Raw genomic sequence first — 24,943 nt, 5'->3', positions numbered from 1 at the left:
ATGCCCGTGGTGCTCTCGTTTTGAAACGGTGGCTGCCGAACGGGCCCTTAGTAAGTTACTATTCGGACCAGCCTCGTAGACAACGTCTCGTAATGTTTTTTGGTTTCCTGTAAGGCTGTTGATGATAGATGAACTTGAATGCTAAGCAGATCAGCTGCTATCCGCATCTAGCATCCAGACTTCTCAGGCTTGAGCCGACATTGTTACCCGACATTGTCCTGACATTCCTTCGCGTGACTCTACTATTATTATAAACACCATGTTCAAAGCGCAGGAAGGGAGCACACTCGTAAGTTTTTCTTTCAGTAACATGACCTTTAAAGCAAGCTCATGCCAATCATGTCAGGATTGTATGGAGTGGTGTGAGTCCTGTTGTTTTTGTTGAGCAAAAATTTCATTGTTGCTGCAAGCAAGCCTAACCGTAGCACCTGTTTTCTTGGGGTTTCGTTCCCCGCGGTTGTTAAGCCGATGGCACTCGGCCCCTTTTTGATTACCACCTGACCACTTTCCTTCGCTTACCGAAAACCGAAAGCCTGCAAACGAACGAAGATCTCTATTTGAGATAATAGGAGGACTCCATTCCGTAAATTTTATTCCGCTATTCCAATCAGAATATATTTCAGATTTCTCCACCAAAATTTCTAACATGCCGTCGGTCTGCCTCTGCAGACAGACAGTTTTTCAAGATAGGGAAAAGCGACATTACTGTCTACCTCTTCTTCATCATTTTAATATACTAATGTCAGGTCTTTTTCGCTTGCAATCAGTAGGCGAGGAGGGAAAGGGTGCGTGCGTTTTTTGGTTTCTATTGGAATTTGTATGAAGGCGAAGACCAATGGCAATATCAAGGATTTGATCACGAATTGATCGAGATTTCCGAGGTCGCTGATCTTGGATCACACTGCTAGCCAGTTTCAGTATCTGCTTCCTTGATCTCATCTTAATAGAAAACTCATCTTATAACCATGGAACCTAATGCGGAGACTGCCATCTCCATCTGATTTTTAAGCGCTGACGGAAACCGTGATATTCCCATCGTCTCTCCTTTCAATCCAACCGTTACCTCGCAGTGGAGAACTACTTTTGTGTCAGTCCACGTCGTTCGTCAGGCATCCTTCGGGGGATTGAAAGGACTAACGATGGCAGAGAATCCTGCTGAAGTAGCGTGAGTGCCATGTATATTTTCATGATTCTATATCAAATCTTCAGCACGCTAGTCATGGACCGTTCCTCATTGGCGTTGTTCTCAACCTCGTTTTATATGGTATTATGACCACGCAGACATTCTTGTACTTTACGACGTATAAAAAGTATGTCACCTTCTTTAATATCAATGGCTGCTAATATCGAGCGCAAATCTATCTCATCTAGAGATCGGCTATGGATGAAGTTCTTCGTATGTTCCATGTCGTCGCCCTAACCGCAGTTTTCTGACATTAGAAGGTGTTGGCTAATTAGGTCTCTATCCTATTCATCGCAGACACAGTCAGTGCAGTCTTGGACATTGTGTATATTTACGATTCTCTCGTTACTCATTTTGGTCAGTGCTGCATGCTGTTTTGTTGCCATAAATATAAATTAACCACTACCATCATTTAGGTGATGCCTTATTCCTCGCAAAAGCAAATTGGGGCTAGTGTTTCGTATCACACTCCATATTTTGTACTGACATATTCTTCTTAAACAGTTTTTGCGGCAGGTGAGTAATAGTCTTTTGTTTTTGTTTTCAGCGACTCATTATGGATTCTACTATCATCAATCTATTAGAACCATCAATGACAGTATGTATATTTACACCACAAAAACGCCAATACTGAGGTTATTTCATGGCTTAACAGGGTATAACCGGTTCCATGGTTCAAGCCTTCTTTGCTTGGCGCGTGTACATCATTTCAAAGAATATCTGGACAACCGTTGTTATCCTTTCTTGTGCCATAGCAGGGTTTCTCTGTTCGATTGGCACTTCGATTGCCATTGCCATTGTCCCACAGTTCTTAGAGTTCCAGAAATTCCAAGTTGTTGTTATTATCTGGCTCGTGTGTGCTGCTACTGGGGACATTTTGATCACCACCTCACTCGTTTGGCATCTGGTACGTTGACCTATCATGCTAGTTCCTTGGTAGATTAAAAATGATGTACTTCCAGAACAATCACAAGACAGGGTTTCGAGATACGGATGATGTTATCAACCGTATCATCAGGCGTAAGTCTATCCTCATGTTACAACAACCCGGGCTTGACTAATGTGAGGCCGAAATCATGTAAACTGATCGATCAGTCACTGTACAAACTGGCTTCGTTACCGCGGTGTGGGCCGTTGTTGACTTGGTGATTTTCCTCACAATTGTAAGCCGCTTACTACTGTATCGGGTTTTAATAACTTTGCTGACTGGTACCCTACTTTCGGTTCATCATAGTCTACTGGAATGTAAATCCGCAAACCTCGTCACTTTATCATTGCTTCCGATTGATGATTTCGCATTTTGCAGTCATCTCATTTTCAATGTCCCCCTGTCGAAACTTTATACTAACTCGCTAATGTCAAGTCTCAACTCTCGAGGTGGATGGAAATTCACGCGATCGAGTGAAAACAGCGACAGTCATAGAAGCGCACATAGGGGTGTGAGCACATAACTCTCCTTACTTCGTTTTCTTCCTGTACCTGTAAGGGATTTCAACTATTTGCTGAACTCCCAATCCCACAGACGGATGTTATTCAGCTGTCATCGGCAGCACGTCCTGAAGTAGGTTATTTCGAAGCTACAGAATCCACTTTCGCATAGGTTTAATCTTCTCTGCAGGTATTCGTCAACGTCGAGTCTCACCAAATGGTAGACATCGAAGATAGCAAGACACCCGATAGTTTCTTCCATGACGCCAGTCACTCGCATTGGGAGCACAAGAGCACCGTAAGGAGTGTTGTATAGCATCACCGGCTTGCGATATATCGTGTATGCCGAGGACAGGCTGGCATGCATCCAAAAATATTATAAGTCCCACTCAATTTGTGTTTTTTTTTTATTTCGAAACGCTTTGTTTTCATTTGTATTTGCATTGTAACGATTACAGTTTTAAGATAGAGTTGTGAAGGAAACTTACGAGTTTTCAGGAAACTCATTTTGTGTGATTAGGTCATTCTGTGAGACGTTACAATAATTTGTATAGGATTCTGAAGATTGAAGAAAATGAGTTGAGTAAGTTCGACGGAAAAGTATTGAGTTGGGGCAAATCATTCTAGCGCGTCTTTGACATTCAGTCGAAAAGGTGGCAAAGACTGATTACATTGCATGACGTTATGGGGGTCGACTTGATCAGCTCGACTTGAAAACGCCTTCCAAGTGCTGAGTACTACGAACCGTCAGTAAGCTGCAGCTTGGTGCGAAACTTAGCTAGCTCTAATGCCCGGAACACGCCACTTCACCATGGGATTGCGCCAGAACATGTGAACTCGATTTAGAACGACACAGAACCTTGCACCTAGAAAGCGCAATCCACGGTATTACAAAGCTCCTTAGCAAGCAGCCCCGGCGTAGAGCTTTAGATACCAAGATAGAAGCTGCGTGCTGGTATATAAGGATGGGAGAAATAGAATCAACCGCAGTTCTCAGTTCAGTAACAAACACTCAGTCGTGTCACCCCTCATCAGAAACCAATTCCTCACCAAATAAACAATGGCGACAGCAGCGGTTCTTGCTCCCCATGATGTTCACACCAGCTTGAACTACTTTTCGGCAACCAACGATGAAGCCCCATACAATTATGTCCAAGCTCCCCCTCCAGGCGTACCCAAGAGCAATGTCGGGGCAGAATCGCACCCTACTGTCATTCACGATATTCGTGGCCAAGAGCACACCGTCGGCTTAGACAAGACCGGTTTCCAGTTTGTTAAGCACGTGAGCGAAGAGAAGGACTTCTTGGATGATGCAGCCATTGGGGCCAAGTACTACAAAGAAGTGGAGGAATTACTGAAGAAGGAAGCTGGGGCAAAGAAGGTATTCATCTTTGACCACACAATAAGGTGCGAGGTCCTCTTTGGTTACGAACTTTGGTGTCTTGACTAACTTTCACGTCAGGCGAAACTACAAGGACCAGTTGGGAGATAACACCCGTGGCCCAGTGGTAAGAACATAGTCTAAACAGTATATGCAACTCGAATCTTACCATCTTCTAGCAACGTGTACATATCGACCAAACTTTCGAAGCTTCTGTCCAAAGAGTCTATCGTCACCTCGGCGACGACGCTGAACGTCTCCTCAAAGGGCGCGTCCGCATCATCAATGTTTGGAGGTATGTCCTGGTCCGATATAGGATCTACATGTGTGTTCTTATTTTTTTTTTTGCATTGCAGGCCTATTGGAAACCCTGTTGCTCATAACCCACTCGCTGTTGCTGATTATTTCTCCATCGATGTCGACCACGACCTTGTCTCTACACGCCATATCTACCCAGATCGTGAAGGAGCCACTTTCAGCGTTCGTTATAACCCTGGTCATAAGTGGTACTTCCTCGCGGACCAGCGTCCAGACGAGGTAACACTGATCAAGTGCTTCGACTCCGATGTCGACAAGGCCAGGTTGACTCCTCATTCGGCCTTTGTCGACTCTACGAGTCCCAGTGATGCACCCCTCAGGCAGTCGATCGAAGTACGGGCTTTAGTCTTTGATACCGAGTAAATGGCGAGTTAGTAAATGAGGGAACTGTTGTGTTGTAATCACAGAAATAGTCGAATTTATGCGGAAAATCATGAAGATGTATTTGATAGTCACTGTAAATCATTTTTGATAAGCCACTGATGTTTTAGTTATGCTGCAGTAAAAGTCAATGCAAACTACTCACTACTCGTCCCATGGTATTACATTTTCAACGATACATCAGAGTATACGAGACGGTGATTAACAACAGAGACGACACATGAACCCCAGTCGGAAACAACAATATTTAGGCCAATATAGAACGATTATCACCGAATATATGATTGTATGTCTACCTCAATCCCAGAATGACCCCTTTTATCTTGGCACTCGATTACCATACAATGTAGACTATATAGATTCATTATATCATTTTATATCATTTTATATCAGTGACTTAAGAATAATTCCATCAGAATTAAATTGATTGAAAACGAAAATCATTGATTTATTTAACAAACATCAAACACGAATGAAAACGAAACAAAACGGAACAAAATGATTTACTAAGCAGACATTGAAATCGATACATAGCGAATCAAAACGACTACCCTTTCGCATCCAGTTTCTATTTAACAAAAATGTAATATAGTATTAGTAATAGCAGACCAATAAAAAGAATATTGTACGCACCATAACTGCAGCATCAGAAGCATATTTCTAAGACAGATCAGCAAAGCTATAAACAAACAGAAAGAAACTTACCCTTTGCAGATCCTTCGAGAGATCCTTGTAAAAGATGTCGAAGTCTGCTTTGAGTCCACTGGGGTGATCTTGAAGCCAGTCCTTGGCACATAAATTTCTACACAGAAATCAGTAAAGTGTATGATACAACGAATACGATGTACCTCGGTGTGATGGCAGTCGTTACCCTCAAGTAATCCTTATTCGGTGCCTTCTTTTTTCCACCCTCTTTTCCACCATTCGTAACCTCGACAGCTGATGTCAATGCCAATGCAGCCGATACGATCTCTGACAACCCAATCTCTGAGACCGGCTTATGAACTGATGTGACGGATGGAGCGGGTGGAACGAATGATGTGGAATGGTTGGCCTAAGGTGGTATAACATTGTCAGTAGAAATACCCAAAATCATAATACGTACATGGGTTTTTTCAACCTAATTTTGAAACTGGACACCTTCGTATTTTCTGGTGCATTGTTCACGATACTCTTACTTGTTATGTTCTCGGTGGTATTCCCACTCGTGCTGTCACACTGATTCGATTCGCCTAAGCTCGAGCACGTCGCAAAAGCATTCGCCTGTGTGTCAAATGACTCTGACAAATCGCCTGTCTCCGGTCCTGGTCTAGCCTTCTTAATTGCCGCGTCATCTGGCCATGTTGCCTTGGATGCCTTCCATTTACCCAAAGAATCTTCGGATGAGCCAATTTCTACGGAAGTTGCCTCAGCCTTGACTGCTTTGCCGATAACATGGTACCGATGCCACCTTGAGTACACCTCACAGGCAATCCTGGAGGCCTTTCAGTTGTCCGCACAATAGCCTAATAAAACTAAGTGAAACTCAGCCGCTGCCCAAGAGGCTATAGAAACGACTTTATTATTTACCTAAGTGAAACTACAATAGATGTTAGTTTAAGGTGATCTCTAATAAATGTAATGTAACATACCTCAGCCGCTGCCCGAGAGGCTATAGAAACGACTGAGGTATTCCTATACTAAACCCCCTACTACTTATAGTCGGAGGTGCTACTCGCTACAGTATAATGAAAGTTGGGATGACACTGCAAAAAAGACTTGATGACAACAGTATTATTCTGTAGCTCGTTAAAATAAGACTGTATAAGCTTTCAGATTGCGGCGGCACGATGCCCATCAATTATGTCTCCATTGGCAAACTCCACAAACCTTGTCGCAATGTTCACGCCTTTAGCGCATCGACCAGGTCCACGCGGTCCAGCAGACTTCTCGATTACATCCGGTAGGTTTTTCTTGGCATCAGTGGATACCTTCCAATCATGTGCAGTCCAGAACAACATATCCGGAAAGTCTTCCCGGTTATACTGATTGATTACTAATCTTGGTGGCTCTTGCGGTCCCATACTAGTTATACTTGATATCGATTTTGCAAGTGTATTGAAGTTTTCTCTGTTTCTAATAGTAGGCTATATGCGTGATATGAATGCTTTCCACTCACTGAAGATTATTATATTTTCCTGTAATGAGAATCAATTCATTTTTGACCTTCTTGTATTTGCTTAATAGACGCTCATAGGATTGGTGCTGTTTATTCTTGCTTATCCCTTTGCTATATGCCGTTGTTGGCAAATACATGTAGCTCTCCTGAAAAAGGTTAGTAAATGAAATCAGGAACATTTACAAAATACCTCTTCTGGTGATCCGGGAAAATAAACGGAGGTTGTAGTCGACTTCAGGATTGATCGGGCAAATATATCCAAGTCGCCATCGCCATAGCTTGAAGGGGTAGGAGAAGAGAATGAGAAGTTTGACATCTCGCAGATGAAGGATTTTTCTTTTGCTGTATTCATTGTGGTGATCCTAGAATGGTAGTGGTACGAGGACAAGGAGAGGGGTTTTATTGCACTGGGGAAATTGACATCTTGGGGCACTGGGTCTCGTGACCATAATTATTGGGTTGCAAAGGTACACTTTTCCCTATTACTTTGACATCTACTAGGCATCTACTGCTGCTGCCATGACCAGTACTACAGCAAATATCACAGATATGAGTATATCTCACATTAAAGATGTTGTAGTACTCTATGTCAACAATCTGACAACCAATTGGATGACTTACTCTTTTACCATTACTCCCAATCATCCAGGCCCTCTGGTAACACTTTTATTCTATTTCGTACTTTATATTCTACTGATATGATCTACAGACATTTGTTGTGAAGCTCAAACAAAATGGCCAAAACCAAACAGCTCAAATTGCAGGAGATGAAACTCACGTTGTGGCCCACCCATCCAAACTTCTTGTACAACATTACAATCCTGCATATTGTGCCCCATCCGGCTACCCTGTTGTCGGCTACAAGGTTCGTCCCATTAAGCAAGAGTCAATCATTGCAAACGAGATAGAAGGAGTGGAGGAGCATTGTGTACCATGTAAAAGGATCAAAGTGGAGGATTAGATGGGTATACGGAAATGGAAGAAAATAATATTCGTGTTATTGAGGGCATGTATGTACAATTAGTTATCATTTGCTTCCAATCCAGGCCCTTCATCTTCTTCACTTTGCCCTGCCATGATTCCAATATCAAGACCTGGTTTTTCGACAACAAAAAACCTCTGCTCTTGTTCACCAGGTAATATGTGGGGCACCATTGTGACTACCGAAAGTATAGAACTTGTTTTGATAACTTGTAGTGAGTTATCTCCTTCATATTTACAGGAATAGATGACAAATTATGACATTTGTTTATAGTATGAGAAAACATGCATTGGCCAGGGCTTGAACCTGGGACTCCAGCTTTCATGGTCTGGTGCTTTACCAACTAAGCTACCAAGGCGTACTTGGAAAGCATACTGACTGGTTGCATTCCCAGAAGGTCCAGAATCACTGTACACGGGTGCGGATCCCATTGTGTTGTGATAATAGACGGTATGCGACGAATCTTGGAGAAGTCCTTGTTTTGGTTGGGACCAGATAGATACCACAGCAATAGTGTGTATGTTCTCATCTATTGTCAACTGTAGGTAGTATAGTACTTCTGCAAATTCAATTATATTGCCTTGTGCACATATCTATAAGATGTAAACAGACTATTGAAGTAAAACTTGAATTTAATAGAGTGTTGTTTATGCACTTTTACATGTCGAGAATGCTGCAAAGCTCGTTTCCCTGGCATGTCTTCCCCCCATGCAGATCGAGCAATTTGTCCTGATGGTAGTCCTAGCCTAGCCCATTTGCGAACACATCCTTCAGGATTGAATTGCACACCAAACTGTTGACAGTATACATTTAGTGCTGTTGCCTCACATGCATGAATAGCTTTTGGAGTGCGCTCGCGTTTCCGAAGGAGGGTATATCCATCTTCAAGCTTTACAGAACCATGAGGAGGAGGAGGATCTGGTTCAAGGTCTGGGATCATGGCTTTGAAAGCGTTAATCTGTGCTTGCAAAACTGCTCGTTGAGATAGGTTTTGATATGGGCTAGAATGGAGGCGAATCTCTTGGCCAAGGTTGCCAATCGTCCTTTCCATGGTCCATTAAGAAGAGCAAATACCGGGGCCTGCTCTTTTGACTTCAGAAGCCATGTGTAGAAGGGAGTGAATGGATGGTCGAACAAAGTGGATGCAATTTAGTTGGCATTGATAGTATATTAGCTCATACTCTATACAAATGTTGTAAGGAATTTATTGGCTTCGTCGAGCTCCTCATGCATGATTTTGTGCTGATGTAAAAGACGCACTCCTCGGACAAGTTTGCAAAAGTGTTTCCAGTAAGGCAGAGGTAACACTCCATAGAGTAATGCTGGTCCTAGGCCGAAAAGATACATCAGGTACTCCCAGGCCTTATATCAGCTTGATATTTACTCAGCTGGGTCATAAGGTGGTTGGTCAAAAGACCCAGGGAGGTACTACGAAGCTCTCGCTACGTCTTTACCATGGTCTGTCCAAATATCTCCTTGGAGCACGGCCCATACCCAGGTATCTTTGTCATCTGTTGGGTCGCAATCAAACATGCCACGCCAAAGGGGGATTAAAAGGTCTGGGTCGTTTAGAGAAATTAAGTGAATTATGTCGGAACCAAAACAATTTGGTATTCCGAGTATTTGTGTTGACGGTAGACCCATGAATAAGCTCAGGGCGGCAATTCCTGTCTCAAGACGGTTTTTCTTGAATTGAAGCTCGCTTGATAATGACATTATGGTTCGGAGGTTTTGAGAGTAGGTTGTTGACAAGTTTGTGGTGGATTGTAAGGTGAAAGGGTTGATGTCGTCATGTGAGGATTTAGGAACATTGTAGTCGTCAGTTGGCTTGAGGAGTGCCAGGTAATAATGTTTGCCATTTGGTTTAAGACATCCATGTGTCCCACAGTAGAGTAGAGTCTACAGCCATTCTTGCCATTATGACCAACCAGTCCATTTAAATATGCCATAGCAGGCCCATCAGCAGTTACAAGCGCAAGGAATGGCTTTGAGGTGAATAAATGGTTTGAGGATGCGTCCCATACCCAAAGACCTTCCTTTTGAATTGCTGAGAGATGATGGAGCCCTGGAAACACGAAAGAGTTTAGGTTTTTTTGGTTTTTTGGGTCCGGGGATAACGCAACCTGGTAAGACATGTCGTTTTTGTATCTCTGATCCGGAGATAGGTCAAAGATGACCCATATGTAGATCCAACAATCAGACATTTTCTTGTTGTACAATTGAGTGCTGTCCATGGAAAACATCAGGATTGTATCCCCCTCTTGTATTTTTCCTTCTTTGACAGCTTGAATATATTCTTCGCCTGCAAAAAAATCGTCGAACTTTGTAATCTGGTCGTGAATGTTGAGTTCATCTAGTAGTTCTTGAGTTTTCATATTACGGTATTGCATATTTTTTGTGTTGGTGGAGTCTCGCCAAAGAGCTTGAATTTGTGGTCCGATAGGTATGGTGTGGAATTGTTGTTTCGATTTCTTTTTTTGTCCTTGAGTAGCCTCCAAGACACATTCGTCGTATCACGATGTATCACACTTCGGACACTTTTCAAGGCAGGCTAATGGCCCTGTATATGCTATACAGGAATTGATGCACATATCGTGAACCAACAAGTCCACTCCTGTAAGTTCGACCATTCGGTGCTTCATGCGATAGTGTGAAAGTATCTTGTCTGCATGTTCTGGGTGCAAACATGCATAGGCCTTGCAGACATCATTGTAAGTTTGCTCAGATGCGTTGGTGGTTGCCAGGAAGAGGTCGAGAGTGAAACATTTGTGAGCATCTTCGAGAACACATGGATGCTGGGGAGGATTTCGAAGCCGTTTGAGAGTTTCTGGATGGATTGGCATGTTCGGATCATCCAGATTTGCGTCTTTGATTGCACTGAGAAACTCAATGGCATTTTGAAGATCTTCGAGCTGCATGAGGTCCGATAGCTCCTGTAATTCCGCTTCATCCAATGTTTGAACATCTTCGGGAGGTGCGCGAGAATCTGTAGTTTTGGGAGATGCTGGGTTTGGTGAAGGATTAGGATTACTTGGAGTTTGAGAGCATTGACAATGATCTGTATGAATGGATGGATGCTGATAATGATTGAATGAATGTAGCACATAAAAAAGGGACAGGAACATACTTGTGTACCCTCTGCTATATCCTGTTGTATCTGCACCGCGTTGTGAGTGCATTTTAATAAAACTAAGTGAAACTCAGCTGCTGCCCGAGAGGCTATAGAAACAACTTTATTATTTACTTAAGTGAAACTACAATAGATGTTAGTTTAAGGTGATCTCTAATAAATGTAATGTAACATACCTCAGCCACTGCCTGAGAGGCTATAGAAATGACTGAGGTATTCCTATACTAAACCCCCTACTACTTATAGTCGGAGGTGCTACTCGCTACAGTATAATGACTCCTAGGAGTATAATGGTTACTCCATGGAGTGGTGGCTATGCTCCATGGAGAACAATGGCTGCTTCGGCAGAGACCGGGTTTATCCGGTTTTGTCACATTTTTGTTTGTTAAGGGGTCTCTCAGGGAAGTTCGAGGATGTCGAAGCGGTGGGAACTGGATCTGGGTTGCGGTAACCAAGTTCTATGGCCTTGTCTGCAATGAATCGTTTGGTTGCGTCGGATAGGAGGCTTTTCCGGTGGTCCTTGTGCCGGTGGTATGTTTTCTTTGATACTATCTTGAGGACACCTTTGCAGTATTTAATGCAGTTGCAACGATATTGTCTGTGCTGCTCAGGAAGAGGAGGGACAGGATCCATGATGATTGTCATAGAAAGCGAGAAGGCAGCACAAGACTGCTTAGTATGGTTGCGCTATGCACAACTCTACTATGCAGTTTTGCGTTGCACATTGCACGTCTGAATCGAGCTGGCGTGATTAGATTGGAGTCAAAAATGAGACCGAGCCTAGATTTTCAATTGTTTTCAATCGTGAGATTTGTGCGCTATATCTGTCTATTTGTTTGGCAATCATACATTGGCTGACAATCTGTCTAATTCTGATTCTGTCGTGTGGTTTCTGGCTGGGCATGAACAATGTCCACACTATGATAGATCCGTAGTTTGATGGATTTGCTAGACGTAAATACAAGTTGAGTCCACACTACGCGCTTACTACCATCGACAAAATTGCCATAATTGTACCATTTATACCGTTAATATCCATAGAAAATGAATTGAAGATCAATTTCCCACAGTCAGTAATCTAGAACCTGACATCAGTCCATCATTCCAACTCGATCAGACACAAGATAACAGAATGTAGTGCGATTGTGCTGCACTCTGTTATCTTGTGTCTTGCACATCAATGGCCTCTATTCACCCTTATAAAGAATTATATTGTGACTGTTTCATTCAAGCAACCTTGAAAGGTTTTCGAGCTTTAGCAAATTAGACAACATCAAAATGGCCATGTCCTTTATCAATGCAATCAAGAATGCGATAATAAATCTAAGTGAAACTCAGCCACTGCCCAAGAGGCTATAGAAATGGCTGAGGTATTCCTATACTAAACCCCCTACTACTTATAGTTGGAGGTGCTACTCGCTAAGGTATAAAGACTCCTAGGAGAACAATGGCCGCTTTAGCAGAGACCGGTGTCGATGATGAGAACTGTTGTTAGAAAACCACACACAAAACAAACTAACACACAATCCTCCCAGATTCCACGGAACTTGTTTATGGGCTTTGCCTCCTAGAACAGTGGAGTGGTCTGGTTGTTCGTGGGGTGGTACATATAAAGATCCTTCAAAGTAAAACCCAGAGGTGTATGAGTGTGGGTTTTGAGGAGGAGGGATAGTTGAATTTATAGAAAGATAGGGGCTTTGTGGCGAGTATAGACGAGCACTACCTTGCTAATTGTAGCACAAGGTAGGTTTGAGAACAACGAGGATGACGAGGTGACGAGGTTCCCAGTGATAGCAGGCTCCTGACGCACAAACTGTAGTGCTCAGAAGGACTCTAATCGAAGGGGATGACAATCACTTTCAAAAGTGACGAGTGACAATGACAGCAGTTGACAGTGGTAGAAGTGGGAAGTGTTGTGACCACACTGGATCACAAGTAGCAGAGTAGTGAACTTGAGAGTAGAGAAGAAGTCTGGATTGGATTTCTTGTTGTTTTTTTTACAAGGTAAAATACAGGGGTTTATATAGTAAAAGAAAAGTAGGCTATGCACAGTATAGCTGTGCAAAAAGAATGAGAAAGAACATGAAGGAAGGAATGTATGCTGACGAATCCTGCGTAGGTAGTACAGGATAAGATTGTCAAAAAAAGGAAAAGAAAGAGATAGAACAATGAATGCTGTGAGTAATGTCACAGGTTTGTACAGCCATAAAGTAAAGTCCAATAGCAAAAAGAGAGCAGGAAAATCATGATGTCATGAGAAGATGCAGTAAAAAAAAGGGCAAGGCAAAACACTATCAGTATCAACACAGTTCCTTTATTGTCAGTCAGGCATTCTACAAAAATATGTGTCCATAAAAATGATTCAAAAATCAAAAATAATCGCACTGTAAATGAATGTTCTGCTGAAGAAAAAGAAACTGGAGCCACCGGTCCACCACCTAGTCCAAATCCGACAGTTCCATGGCCTTACCAATGGACTGGTTGTGTTGGACCACCTGATCAAACGAGGGAGGGAGAGGAGTAGTTCCAATTTGGAACAAGTGAGTCCCAGGCAGCGTGTGGTAGGTGTAGCTGTAGCAAAGACGATGGACAAAATATAAGTGTACCCAAGTGAATGGGACAGCGATGAACATGGGCAACGCAAGGGGATGAACCTTCTCCAGCTCAAAAACTACCCACCCACGCTCCAACCAGGCAAGACGAGCGACCAATGTTTTGATAGTATATGATGGTAGATCGACGTCATGAAGACGGACCTGTTGCCCTATTTGAACCGGCCGCCGGGGCTTTGCTGATATCAGCAGTGGCATGTGGTAGTCAACGGATCGGCGACGGAAGCGGATAGGAAGTGGTGACATCAGAAATGGTGGGGGTGCAAATAAAATGAGGAGGAGGAGGGTGGAGGTGATGGAAAAGTGGATTAGAATGGGGATCCAGAAACGACCGTCAGGTGAGAATAAAAAGGAGAGGAAGGGGCCCATGGTGGGGCTAGGCAAAGGAAGGGGAGTAAGGGAAACGACAAAAGCGAGGGCGCAATGCAATGTGTAGCCAGTGGCGACGCGAAAATTTGCCGAAATGCTGAAATGCGGAAAGTACCGAATGGAAAAGCAAAGGTGAGCGTGACTGGATTGCCTAATAGAGGTGGTGCTGATCAGCCACAAGTTCAAAAAGGGCAATATTAATTACTATTCCACGTGGCACTGTGCCTGTGTGGCGCAAAGGCGAGTCTTTTTGAATATTCGCTTCGTTATTGACACCTGTCCATGCTACCAATCAACTTTGGTGCATGACACCGGGCTTATCCAGTTTTGTCATGTGACACTCAACAACAGCCAAACAAACATGGATTAAGAGTCAATACAATGTCTGTTACATCCCCCTGAATGTGAGGCAACGATAAACTATAACAAAAACTAAACCTATCTCCTTCTGCACTTGCAGGGAGTAAGGGTTCAATGAGCTTGAGGTCGACAGATGCTAGCAAATATAGCGAGTAGAGGACTTTGAGAGGTAAGCTTCAAAGGTTCTTGTTGAGGAGTAAAGCGGGTAAATTCAGTAATAGAAAGCTAAGGAGTCATACAGGAATAGGTACGGCTTTATATAGGGAACTGTCTGTTCCTCAGACCGAAAGAAGAATATACGAAAAGTGGTCTGAGGAATTAATCAACCAATAAGAAAAAGGGGAAGTAACTATCGTACGACTTCTGACTTGATTAATCAGCATGTGAGAGACTTGTACTAATAATAGAGGATTGTTACGCGTGGTCAGGAACCGCATCCTCATGATGAGGTACGATTCTAGATAAGGCGTTATTAGTATTACCAGGCTTTACTGGGGCTTGGAGCTGGTTGGCGAGATGCCTACTACCAGTCTCTACCCAGTGTGCTGGCTGGCTGGGAGTGATGCCCAGTCTCTGATCTGTGATATAAAGTGGTAACGATAGTTAAGAAAGCCTGTGAGGGCTATGAGAAGTAGAACGGCAAACGATACCTCTAGCCCTAGAGCCAGAGGCGTAATGGGAAAAGTGTTCGAGAACCAAGACATTGCGAAGATAAGGAAATAATAAAATGGTCCTTACATTACCCCCCCCTTTTATATTCTTGTCCCAAGAATCTTAGCGCCGCAGTCCGTGAAGCGGTTGGTGATCCAGTCGAAGAGACGGGGTTTTTCGGTTGTAGTAGTGAAATTTTCGTAGGGACGAAATCGTAAAGCGGCTGAGGCGATGACGCGCGGGGCGGCAGAGTGTTTGCGGTGGAAGGTGGCAATAAGCGAGGGGGAATTTTTCAAATGGTGATCGGGTTCCCATGTCCTTTCCGTGATCGGATATCCCTTCCAATGGACGAAGTAATCGAGCTTAGCCCCTTTGAGTTTAGTGGGTCGAGAAGCGATGATTTCTTCGGCTTCGTATTCAACTGCGCCATCAACTTGGATTGGCGGAGGTTTCGAGGTACGAGGTTGATTGGGGAACTCCGGCGTGTGATACGGTGATAAGAGGATTTCGTTGAATACGGGATGGATCGCTTTCCAGGATCTAGGGACGTCAAGGAGATAAGCGGATGGGCCGACTTTTGCCTTTACCGTAAACGGGCCAAATCGCTTGTCATCTAACTTCTTCATCGGTCGATCGGTGGAAATATGAGTTCCTTCTAACCACACCTTATCCCCTTTGTGATATTCCCGTGCTTCCGTGCGTTTTCGGTCATAGTACTTTTTGAGGTTTTGATTAGCAAGCAATAGTGATTGCCGAGTTTGCTCGTGTAATTTCGTCATAGAGGTTGCGAAATCTTCGGCAGCTTGCGAACGCCCGGAAGGCTTCTGACCGGTTCCTTTACGAGGGTGAGAACCATAATTTACAAAGAAGGGGGTCTGATTGGTCGCGGAGTGAAGATGATTGTTGTATGTAAATTCGGCAATTGCTAGCCAATCAGCCCAGTCGTCTTGTCGGTGATTAATGAATGTGCGTAGGTAGTGTTCCAGGTCCTGGTTGATTCGTTCGGACTGCCCGTCAGTTTGGGGATGGTAACCTGTTGACAGACCGGGTTCAATCCCAAGGGTTTGATAGAAATCCTTGGTGAAGTTCGACATGAATTGAGGTCCTCTGTCCGATATAATCTTTTCCGGGATGCCGTGTAGTCGTATAACCGAATCTCGTAGTTGTTTGGCGTAGCCTAATGAATCGAGAGTGACGTGTGTTGGTACGAAGTGAGCCATTTTCGAGAATCTGTCAACAAAAACCTGGATAGCGTCATATCCATTTGACTCTGGTAATGCTCCGATGAGATCCGTCGTGATTATCTGCCAAGGACGATCAGGGATCGGATTTGGATGGAGGGGAGCATGCGGCTTTTGACGATGCGACTTTGTTCTCTGGCATATCTCGCATCCTGCGACATATTTCCTGATATCTCTCCTGAGGCTAGGCCACCAGAAAGATCGGTTTACTCCTTCGTGCGTCTTTCTTTCTCCTGGGTGTCCACTGAGGCTCGTGTCGTGTTCTTCTTCGATAATACGTGCCCTCAACTTTGGATCTTTGGGTACGTAGATGCTGTTTTTGAATGTTCCTAACATTAACTCATCTTCTTTCTTATTTCCTATCCAGATGATCCCGTCTCGTTTCTTCCAAACCTTTGGATCTTCTTTCAACTTCTTCACTACATAGTCGTCTAGTTTGTGCTGCGAAGCTAGCAGCTCTTCCAGGTAGTGTTCTTCTAACACGTCTTCCATAGTGTAAATGTTTGCTTCCGCGAGCTGAGGTAGAAGGACCTGTCCTTCATTGTCTCTCTCGCCTCTCGGATGGTCTACTCTTCGACTAAGTAGGTCCGCTTTCGTGTTCGCCGAGCCTTTCACATGCTCTAACTTGAAATCGTATCTTGCTAGTGTGTCCATCCACCTAGCTTGTCGTCTGTTTACCTTCTGGGGGTCTCGGAAGTAGGTGAGGTTCTGATGGTCGGTGAATATGGTGAACTGGTGTTTAGCTCCCATGAGGAGGTGTCGCCATTCTTCCAACGCATGCATTACCGCTAACATCTCTTTATCCCAGATAGCGTAATTTCTTTCTGCAGGGTTCATCGACTTTGATAGGAATGCGACCGGTCTCCATTTCCCTTCTTGCTGCTGGGATAACACCGCTCCTGTGGCGTAGTTGGAGGCATCACATTCAACTTTGAACGGATCTTCATCGTTAGGGATTGCGAGTGTGGGTGAGGTGGTGATTGTCTTTTTGAGAACGTCGAACACTTGTTGTTGGTCTTCAGCCCACTCCCAGTCTACCTTTCCGGTGAGAATCGTCAGTGGTTTGGCAATCTTTCCATAGTCTCTGATGAATCGTCTGTAAAAGTTCGAAAACCCTAGGAACGACTGTAACTCCTTCTTGGTTCGTGGTATCGGCCATTCTGCAACTGCCTGTACTTTTAGCGGGTCCATACGAATCGTATCATGGGAGATGATCATTCCCAGATATTCGACTTCTTTCTTCTCAAACTCGCATTTTTCTGGCTTGAGATATAATTGATTGTCTGTGAGTATCTGAAGAACTTTGGATACGATCTTCCTGTGTTCTTCTAACGAGTCGGTGAATATCATGATGTCGTCGAGGTATACGATAACTGATCCTTCGTTGATTAGGTCTCGGAGAAGTCGGTCCATCATTGTCTGAAAGGTGGCTGGGGAGTTCGTGAGTCCGAAGAACATAACCAGAGGTTTGAACAGTCCTCTGTTAGTTCTGAAGGCGGCCTTGTGCTCATCTCCTTCTTTGATTCGAACATTATTATATCCCCAACGGACATCCAGCTTGGTGAAGAATCTAGCTCCCTTGAGCCGGTTTATCAATTCTGAAATGAGGGGTAACGTATATCGGTTTTTGATCGTGAGAGCATTGAGTTTCCGATAGTCTTGTACCGGTCTGAGAGATCCATCCTTTTTCTTGATAAAGAAGAACGGGGATGCGTAAGGGGATTTCGACACTCTAATCCTCCCTGTCTCTAGGTTCTCTTTCAAGAATTCGTCAAGATGAATCTGTTCGTCACGGTTAAGTGGATACATTTTACAGTCTAGACCTTTGGCTTCTGGTAGGAGTTCAATTGCGTGGTCCCAGACTCGTCGTGGGGGTAGTTTGTCAAATGACGCTTTTGTGAATACTGGCTCAAAATGATGATAAAATGGGGGAACGACGTCTCTGAACGTGAGTGTTGACTTTGCTCGTTCTGATTCTTCCGCAATCTGTTGGCTTTTGGTCTGAGATACGTTGCTTTCGACGGAAATTTTGTCAATCCTGCTCTGTAAGTCTACAGCGATGACTCTATCTCCGTCTTCAGGGTGATACTCCGTATCATCAGAAGGGTACGTGATGGTGTTGGTTTGCCAGTTGATGTTGGGATTCGTGCGTCGTAGCCAGTCGTGTCCTAATAAAATTCTGGCCTCTCTCTGTCCAGTGACCAGGAAGTCCATTAATTCTGTGCGACCTGCCACAGTTAGGCGAAGTGTCACATATTCCGTCAAAGGTCCAGTGCGATTCTTGGTTCCATCGGCGTTTGAGACAATAACACGAGTTGGCAGTGGTTTCGTGGTAATGTTGTGTTGCCGAACAAAGGCTTCGTCAATGATAGAATCTGTGCATCCTGAATCTATCAAAACTGGTATAACATGCGTCTGGTGATCGTCGATAGTGGATAATTGACATTGTAGCGAGAGTTTGCGTTGATGAGATGGGGGGAGGGATGCGAAATCTTTGATCACATTCAATTGCTCTACGATATACTCTTCATCGTGTTGCTTGAGTAAATTGATTGTATCTGTCGTGATGTGTGGGTAACACTGGGGTGAGGCCCAGTTCCGAACCAATGCTTTGGCTCTTTCTTCTTTCTGGTCTTTAATTCGTCGAGCCAACCATTCCGCTGAATGTGGCTTAGCGTATTTCTCGGCACGTAGGTTTTGGGAAACATGTTTTGATTTATCAGTTACAAATACATTTTCCGAACCGTGCTTACTGGTCAGAGAGTCCGTGCTTACTCCTGACCTTCGAGAAAATCCTTCGTCTTCGTCTCCTCCTGGGTTGTGGTTGCTTCTCTAGTTGCAACTTTCTTCAGAGGGCAGTTCCTTGCGATATGACCCAGCTGGCCACATCCGTAACATAATCTGAACCGACTCTGTCGGTCTGTATCCATGGGTACGCCTTGTCCGGGGAATATACCTCTCTGAGGTTGATCCTCGAACCTTCTTGCATACTGATTCGTCTGGGGTCTCGCCATCTGCTGTGGCTGCGGCTGTTGCACATGCTGGTGCGTATACGTCTGTTGTCTATAGATAGGTCGCGACGGCTGCGTGACTTCTCTCTTTCGTCTTTCGTCTAACTGAAACTCTTCTCTTCGTGCCTCCCATGCGTAGGCTTGCGTTTTCCACTCAGCAAACGTTTTTGGTAAGTCTCTCTGGATGATGACGAAATCACAGATTCGAGAGTGAAGATTCTTTTTGAGAATACGATTGATCACGTCGAAGTGAGTGGTAGCGTCATATCCGGCCTTGTCCATGAGCGTTGTGAAATGGCTAAAGAATTCGTCGCAATGCTTATTCTCCTGCTTGTATGTCTCGATCTCGTTTACTGCCTGCGATCTTTCGTTTGGATTCCCGAATACTTGGGCTAGGTCGGTTAGGACGGTCGAGAGAGTCGGCCATACGGGGGTAGTTGCGTCGAGAGCTTTGGTAAGCACGTTTTCTTTCCAAGCTTTTACTGTCGACGTTCCTTGGTCGCTGATTTTGGATAGGAGGTAAATGAGCTTCGTCTTCTCGTCTGGAAAGTAGGAGGCGTAGGCGGTTAAGTACAACTGTAGTGCTTGGCGCCATGCTATGAATCATTCCTTCTCTCCTCTGAATTCGAAGGGTTCTGCTGCGAGAGTTACTTTGCCGTGTAACTGCGTGGGGTTAGACATGGATGAGGGTTTTGGAGGAATTGGAGGTGGAGGTGGGCGTGTAGGTGGTAGCGGTAGGGTTTGTCTGGGCGGAGTCTCCGGTTCTATGGACGGTCTTGGGTTTCGATATTCGGAAAACACTTTGAAGGATTGAAACGAGGTTTATTTAGTTTGAATCGTAATCAAACTCGTCACTCCAATCGTTAGAAGTAAATCCAAAAATATTTTCTCCTTCTTCCAAATCTCTTTCTACCTGTGAGCTAGTGGTAGAATTACTGTCCAAATTCGAGGTTGCTTCGTCTGGTGAGGGGGTTCTTTCTATAAGAACGTTTCCTTGGATCAACGAGGAGACGGGAGGAATATAAGAGAAGTTTCCGTGGGTCAGATGGTACCCTGGTTTGTACTGCGAGTAGACTCTGTTGTTTCCTCGAATAAGCACTCCCCAGAACTCGGTGTTGATCTCGGTAACGATGAAACGATCTGTGGGGTGGCGGATGACTAAATCAAAAACTTCTTTCCCGTAGTTTTGGTATTCTCTGAACAATCGACAGACGTTCCTGATCTGTCTTTGTTCTCTTTCCCAATTCCTTCCTTCGAGGATCTCGTGTCCAATCTTAAACACTAGTCTGCGAAATTGCGATATGCAGGCTACTATCCTTCGTATTGCGTCGCGGCAGAAAGGGGTGACAACTAATACGTGGACTCCTGTCTTAAGATAATCTCGTGGGTTGAAGGCGTCGTTCTGTTCGGGAGTGAGGGGGACGTCGAAGAAGAATGGTATTTCCCGATAGAACTTGATGAGATCGGTTTCGTAAATTCCAATTCTTGTAAAAAGAAGTTCAAGAGGGGTAGGATTAAATGACGCTGTAACGTATACGTCAATTTTGGATGGTTCGAGATAGGGCGTAAGGAATTCTAGGTAGGGTGCGGAGTAGGGTCGTCGGTGGATGATGATTCCACAGGGAAGTAGGTAGTGGATCTCTCTCCCGTCCTGTTCTGGTGAGAACGCAAGTTGGGGAGTTTCAACGTAGTTCGGAAGGTGATAGATGCGTGGGGAGATTCCGTCGGATAGTATGAGAAGAGCTGTTTTATGTTCTGCCGCTCGTCGTCTGAGGGCTCGTCTTTCTTCACTGTCGTTCCGATGAGGGGGTTCTAGAATTCTCTGTTCGTAGACTTCGATCGATAGGTGCTCTAGGTGTATCAAATTGAACCTGAACAATTCTCTGGATGCTTGATCGGATTCCCAAAAGCAGGTTTGAGCAGCTGCTGATGCGTACTCGAGTAAGCGCGACGTATTGACGGAGTTGGGAGATTTCGAATGCTAAATCGTCGACGGCTAGAACTAGTCCTTCTAGTTCAGAGATGGGGGAAGAGGCGGCTGATGAGTCTTCGTAGTACTCAGTTTCTGTGTCGCTGTGGGCAGGCTGGGGGTTCGTGGCAGCGTTGACAGGTACTGCAACGTGGAGGTCTCGGTTGTTGAGGGCGCGGTGGAATTCCTCGAGTGAACGTCGTTCTTTGTCCGTTACTAGGCTCTCTCTGATGTTCGACAGTTTGACGATTGTAGAAGTGATCAAAGACGACAGCTAGAGTAAGGACTTGAGCAAGAACAAGTAAGAGTATTATTTCGAGGTGGGTAGGAATGTTGGAGAGGACAACTAGCTAGCTTAGCTAGAAGGCAAGTAGATGTTTTGGATGGGTAGGAGGACGGTGAATGACAACACGTCCGAGGGATGAAGGAAAAGGTGGGTTAGGGCTATAATGGGTTCAAGCGAGATGGTGCACTGTGAACGGATCGTAGAGTGAGCTTTCTATTTTGTGAGGCAACGATAAACTATAACAAAAACTAAACCTATCTCCTTCTGCACTTGCAGGGAGTAAGGGTTCAATGAGCTTGAGGTCGACAGATGCTAGCAAATATAGCGAGTAGAGGACTTTGAGAGGTAAGCTTCAAAGGTTCTTGTTGAGGAGTAAAGCGGGTAAATTCAGTAATAGAAAGCTAAGGAGTCATACAGGAATAGGTACGGCTTTATATAGGGAACTGTCTGTTCCTCAGACCGAAAGAAGAATATACGAAAAGTGGTCTGAGGAATTAATCAACCAATAAGAAAAAGGGGAAGTAACTATCGTACGACTTCTGACTTGATTAATCAGCATGTGAGAGACTTGTACTAATAATAGAGGATTGTTACGCGTGGTCAGGAACCGCATCCTCATGATGAGGTACGATTCTAGATAAGGCGTTATTAGTATTACCAGGCTTTACTGGGGCTTGGAGCTGGTTGGCGAGATGCCTACTACCAGTCTCTACCCAGTGTGCTGGCTGGCTGGGAGTGATGCCCAGTCTCTGATCTGTGATATAAAGTGGTAACGATAGTTAAGAAAGCCTGTGAGGGCTATGAGAAGTAGAACGGCAAACGATACCTCTAGCCCTAGAGCCAGAGGCGTAATGGGAAAAGCGTTCGAGAACCAAGACATTGCGAAGATAAGGAAATAATAAAATGGTCCTTACACTCAAGCTCTATGTGAACTCAAAGGCCCAGAGAAGCACTTCACAATTGAGCTGTTTCTAGTGACAACAAATGCATCAGAAGATACCTGTATCTACAATAAAGTCCGGGACACTTACAATTGCAGGCATCCTCTGTAGAGATTATATTACGTAAGCAAACTTCGGAGCTTCGCCCGAAGCTTTACTCTGTGATTACAACCGGCCTTTTGTGGCTATTATTGTCTTTCACATGATATTTACATATGTTTGTTATATAAGAAGCATGTATTTACATTGTTACAGCATTCATTTGCCAAAAGAATCCTTCTCCCACGCCTGTTCCCGTGCCCTGAGGGACCAAACATCCAACATCCTCAAGATGAGAATCAAGTCCCCTCATGTTATTGCATCAAATGTTACATAGCTGAACTCATGTGCATCAAGTCCATAACTCATGACATGTGTCCTAATTCATATATTGCTTATACAAGCCCCTTTGCCAATCTCAATAAATGTCCCAAGTGCTCCACATCCCGTTATAATCAACAAATCCTTGAACAGAGCAAAGGTAAAAATAGTGCAGAAAATATGCGACATTGTGAAAAAGCAAACATAAAAATTGTCTGACACAGTGATGGTGATTCTCCCAACAAATATGACAATTTTCTCACTGGGAGCAACTACATTTATGCTGTGCAAGATGGCCACATTCAATCTGACAATATAGTTTTGATGTTCTCCATGGACGGCACTTAGTTATACAAAAGCAAGTCATCTGACTGCTGGATGTACATTTGGGTGATATTTGACATCTCTTCTAACAAACACTATTTTTAAAAAGTGTAATTCCAGACTGTACATATCATCCCAGGGCTCAACAAACCAGTCAATATTGATCTATTCCTGTTTTCAGGCTTCCATCACTTATCAGCAATCCAAAAACAAGGTCTTTATGTGTAGGATGCATATCAGGAACCTGCTTATGAACCCACTGGGGACCAGTACAGATACATTCAATAGTCAATATAATACCAGTATCCCTCAGGTTCCATTGCACCTCCACCAACAAGTACTACAAGATCTGGAGAAGAGTGAGGCTGACATGAACTCAATATCAACCAAATACAAAGGTTTAAAGTACATCTAATCTAATCTTATCTTATCACATGCCAAAAAGACACAAACATGTATATAATCTTCTTTTGAAGAAGATCAATAATGTGGGTGTATATTGGACATTGCCAATTTATTCACACAAAGATTTCCTCAAACTCAAATTTTGGGCTGAGGAAAAATGGAAGGCTGCAACTGAAGAAAAATCCACAAGACTTGCTCAGAAACTTATTTGGGATGGTATGGATGGCAAAAAAAAAGGCAAATCCAAGGTCAAGACTGAAAATAATGACAGCAATAACAGCAAAAAATGCAAGTGTAATTGGATGAATTGCCTATTGCCAACAATCACATAAGCAAGATGGCAAGGATATCATAACTGTGGATCCTACCAACTCTACCAATCAAGGCCATGATACCACATTGGTTCCTGAGGAAGCAGTCACCAAAATCCCTCAAGCTATTCCAACTACATCTGCTTGGCAGGCTGCAGGTACTGCATCTGCATCACAGGCTCTTAAAATCAGAGTGAGATATTAGGTTTTATTGATTCATTCTAGCTAACACAGTTTACAGTCAAAAAATCCATTAGCAAGCCTTTATAGCAAGCCGATCGAGACAATTGTGACTGTGTCATCCATTGATTCCAATCTGGTTGGCTCAAGCACCATTTTGTTGAAGGTCTCTGAAGCAGCAAAACCTGAGCTATCCAGAAGCAAAGTTATAAAAGTCAAGTTTCTGGCTGTGTTGCCTATCATTACACCAAAGTGAGTGATTCTTCTGTCTTTATTAAGATACTCATAGTATATTCTTCTTTTCAAAGAAATTTGTGTGCTAAGGATTAGCTTGACAAAAACGCTGGTGGACTAAAATCTGATTTCAAGGTTTTTTTCAAAGATTTACCCTTACAGGAACAAAAGGTATGTTCAATTATTTGTTCATTTATGTAATGCTCTTAATATCTATTTTATATTTAGTTTTATGCCTCCAAAGTGGCCATCATGGTGAAATTTACAGTTTGTTATATTATATTACTGATACACTCCTATCCAGAAATTGGAAGCTAGTGTTTGTACCAAATGAGGTTGGCTTTCAGTAGGATTGATTATATTATAGAGGTATTGTTCTTGTTTTAGTAGGATTTTTCTAATTCGCTCTTTTTTTTGTTTTCTTCCAGTAAGATTTTTTTGCTTGTTGTGCAATCTATTTATTTTTGATGTGATTTTTTTTTACCCCAGTTCCTTGTGCATTGTCTTTCAGTGTGATTCAGTGTACTTGTTTGTGGTTCAACTTTATAATTCAACAAAAATAGTTTTAAACATTATTTCTGTGACAACACCAACAAGATACAGTCTTGGGGCACTGGAGCACAATGAAAACAACACTCAAAAGAAGAGGAAGAGGTGGGAGTGGTTACCCATTAGGTTTCAACAAGTTAGTTGTTGGTACTGTACAGTTGTAAATAAAGTTTAAAGTC

At 43.6% G+C, this 24,943-nt stretch overlaps 7 protein-coding genes across 7 annotated transcripts; 3 read left to right on the top strand and 4 right to left on the bottom strand.

Annotated features, from left to right (window-relative positions):
- Positions 1 to 868: 868 nt before the first annotated feature.
- SERLADRAFT_450188 (uncharacterized protein) lies at positions 869 to 3,134 on the top strand (the record flags this gene model as incomplete). Its single annotated transcript, XM_007319592.1, has 12 exons — positions 869 to 1,165; positions 1,218 to 1,310; positions 1,372 to 1,396; positions 1,459 to 1,540; positions 1,768 to 1,781; positions 1,839 to 2,090; positions 2,146 to 2,203; positions 2,279 to 2,346; positions 2,418 to 2,428; positions 2,490 to 2,622; positions 2,706 to 2,744; positions 2,802 to 3,134. The coding sequence occupies 12 exons, from the start codon at positions 1,140 to 1,142 to the stop codon at positions 2,925 to 2,927; spliced, it is 927 nt and encodes a 308-aa protein (XP_007319654.1).
- Positions 3,135 to 3,599: 465 nt separating this feature from the next.
- Positions 3,600 to 4,786, top strand: SERLADRAFT_392465 (uncharacterized protein; the record flags this gene model as incomplete). Its single annotated transcript, XM_007319591.1, has 5 exons — positions 3,600 to 4,018; positions 4,074 to 4,119; positions 4,172 to 4,287; positions 4,349 to 4,719; positions 4,740 to 4,786. The coding sequence occupies 4 exons, from the start codon at positions 3,672 to 3,674 to the stop codon at positions 4,671 to 4,673; spliced, it is 834 nt and encodes a 277-aa protein (XP_007319653.1).
- Positions 4,787 to 5,102: 316 nt separating this feature from the next.
- SERLADRAFT_416185 (uncharacterized protein) lies at positions 5,103 to 7,201 on the bottom strand (the record flags this gene model as incomplete). Its single annotated transcript, XM_007319590.1, has 8 exons — positions 5,103 to 5,259; positions 5,325 to 5,351; positions 5,397 to 5,493; positions 5,540 to 5,745; positions 5,832 to 6,141; positions 6,561 to 6,755; positions 6,850 to 6,995; positions 7,040 to 7,201. The coding sequence occupies 8 exons, from the start codon at positions 7,199 to 7,201 to the stop codon at positions 5,239 to 5,241; spliced, it is 1,164 nt and encodes a 387-aa protein (XP_007319652.1).
- Positions 7,202 to 7,368: 167 nt separating this feature from the next.
- Positions 7,369 to 7,810, top strand: SERLADRAFT_439199 (uncharacterized protein; the record flags this gene model as incomplete). The annotated part of the gene is made up of 2 exons (XM_007319589.1): positions 7,369 to 7,506; positions 7,559 to 7,810. The coding sequence occupies 2 exons, from the start codon at positions 7,369 to 7,371 to the stop codon at positions 7,808 to 7,810; spliced, it is 390 nt and encodes a 129-aa protein (XP_007319651.1).
- Positions 7,811 to 8,402: 592 nt separating this feature from the next.
- On the bottom strand, positions 8,403 to 8,882 carry SERLADRAFT_439198 (uncharacterized protein; the record flags this gene model as incomplete). The annotated part of the gene is made up of 1 exon (XM_007319588.1): positions 8,403 to 8,882. The coding sequence occupies one exon, from the start codon at positions 8,880 to 8,882 to the stop codon at positions 8,403 to 8,405; it is 480 nt and encodes a 159-aa protein (XP_007319650.1).
- Positions 8,883 to 10,344: 1,462 nt separating this feature from the next.
- On the bottom strand, positions 10,345 to 10,749 carry SERLADRAFT_370724 (uncharacterized protein; the record flags this gene model as incomplete). The annotated part of the gene is made up of 1 exon (XM_007319587.1): positions 10,345 to 10,749. The coding sequence occupies one exon, from the start codon at positions 10,747 to 10,749 to the stop codon at positions 10,345 to 10,347; it is 405 nt and encodes a 134-aa protein (XP_007319649.1).
- Positions 10,750 to 18,896: 8,147 nt separating this feature from the next.
- Positions 18,897 to 19,246, bottom strand: SERLADRAFT_392462 (uncharacterized protein; the record flags this gene model as incomplete). The annotated part of the gene is made up of 1 exon (XM_007319586.1): positions 18,897 to 19,246. A coding segment is annotated over one exon (182 nt), but the record flags the coding sequence as incomplete, so codon positions are not given.
- Positions 19,247 to 24,943: the final 5,697 nt, after the last annotated feature.

This window comes from Serpula lacrymans, assembly GCF_000218685.1.
Source record: "Serpula lacrymans var. lacrymans S7.9 unplaced genomic scaffold SERLAscaffold_8, whole genome shotgun sequence".
NCBI classification, from domain to species: Eukaryota; Fungi; Basidiomycota; class Agaricomycetes; order Boletales; family Serpulaceae; genus Serpula; species Serpula lacrymans.
This window is presented reverse-complemented; position numbering and strand designations above follow the sequence as displayed.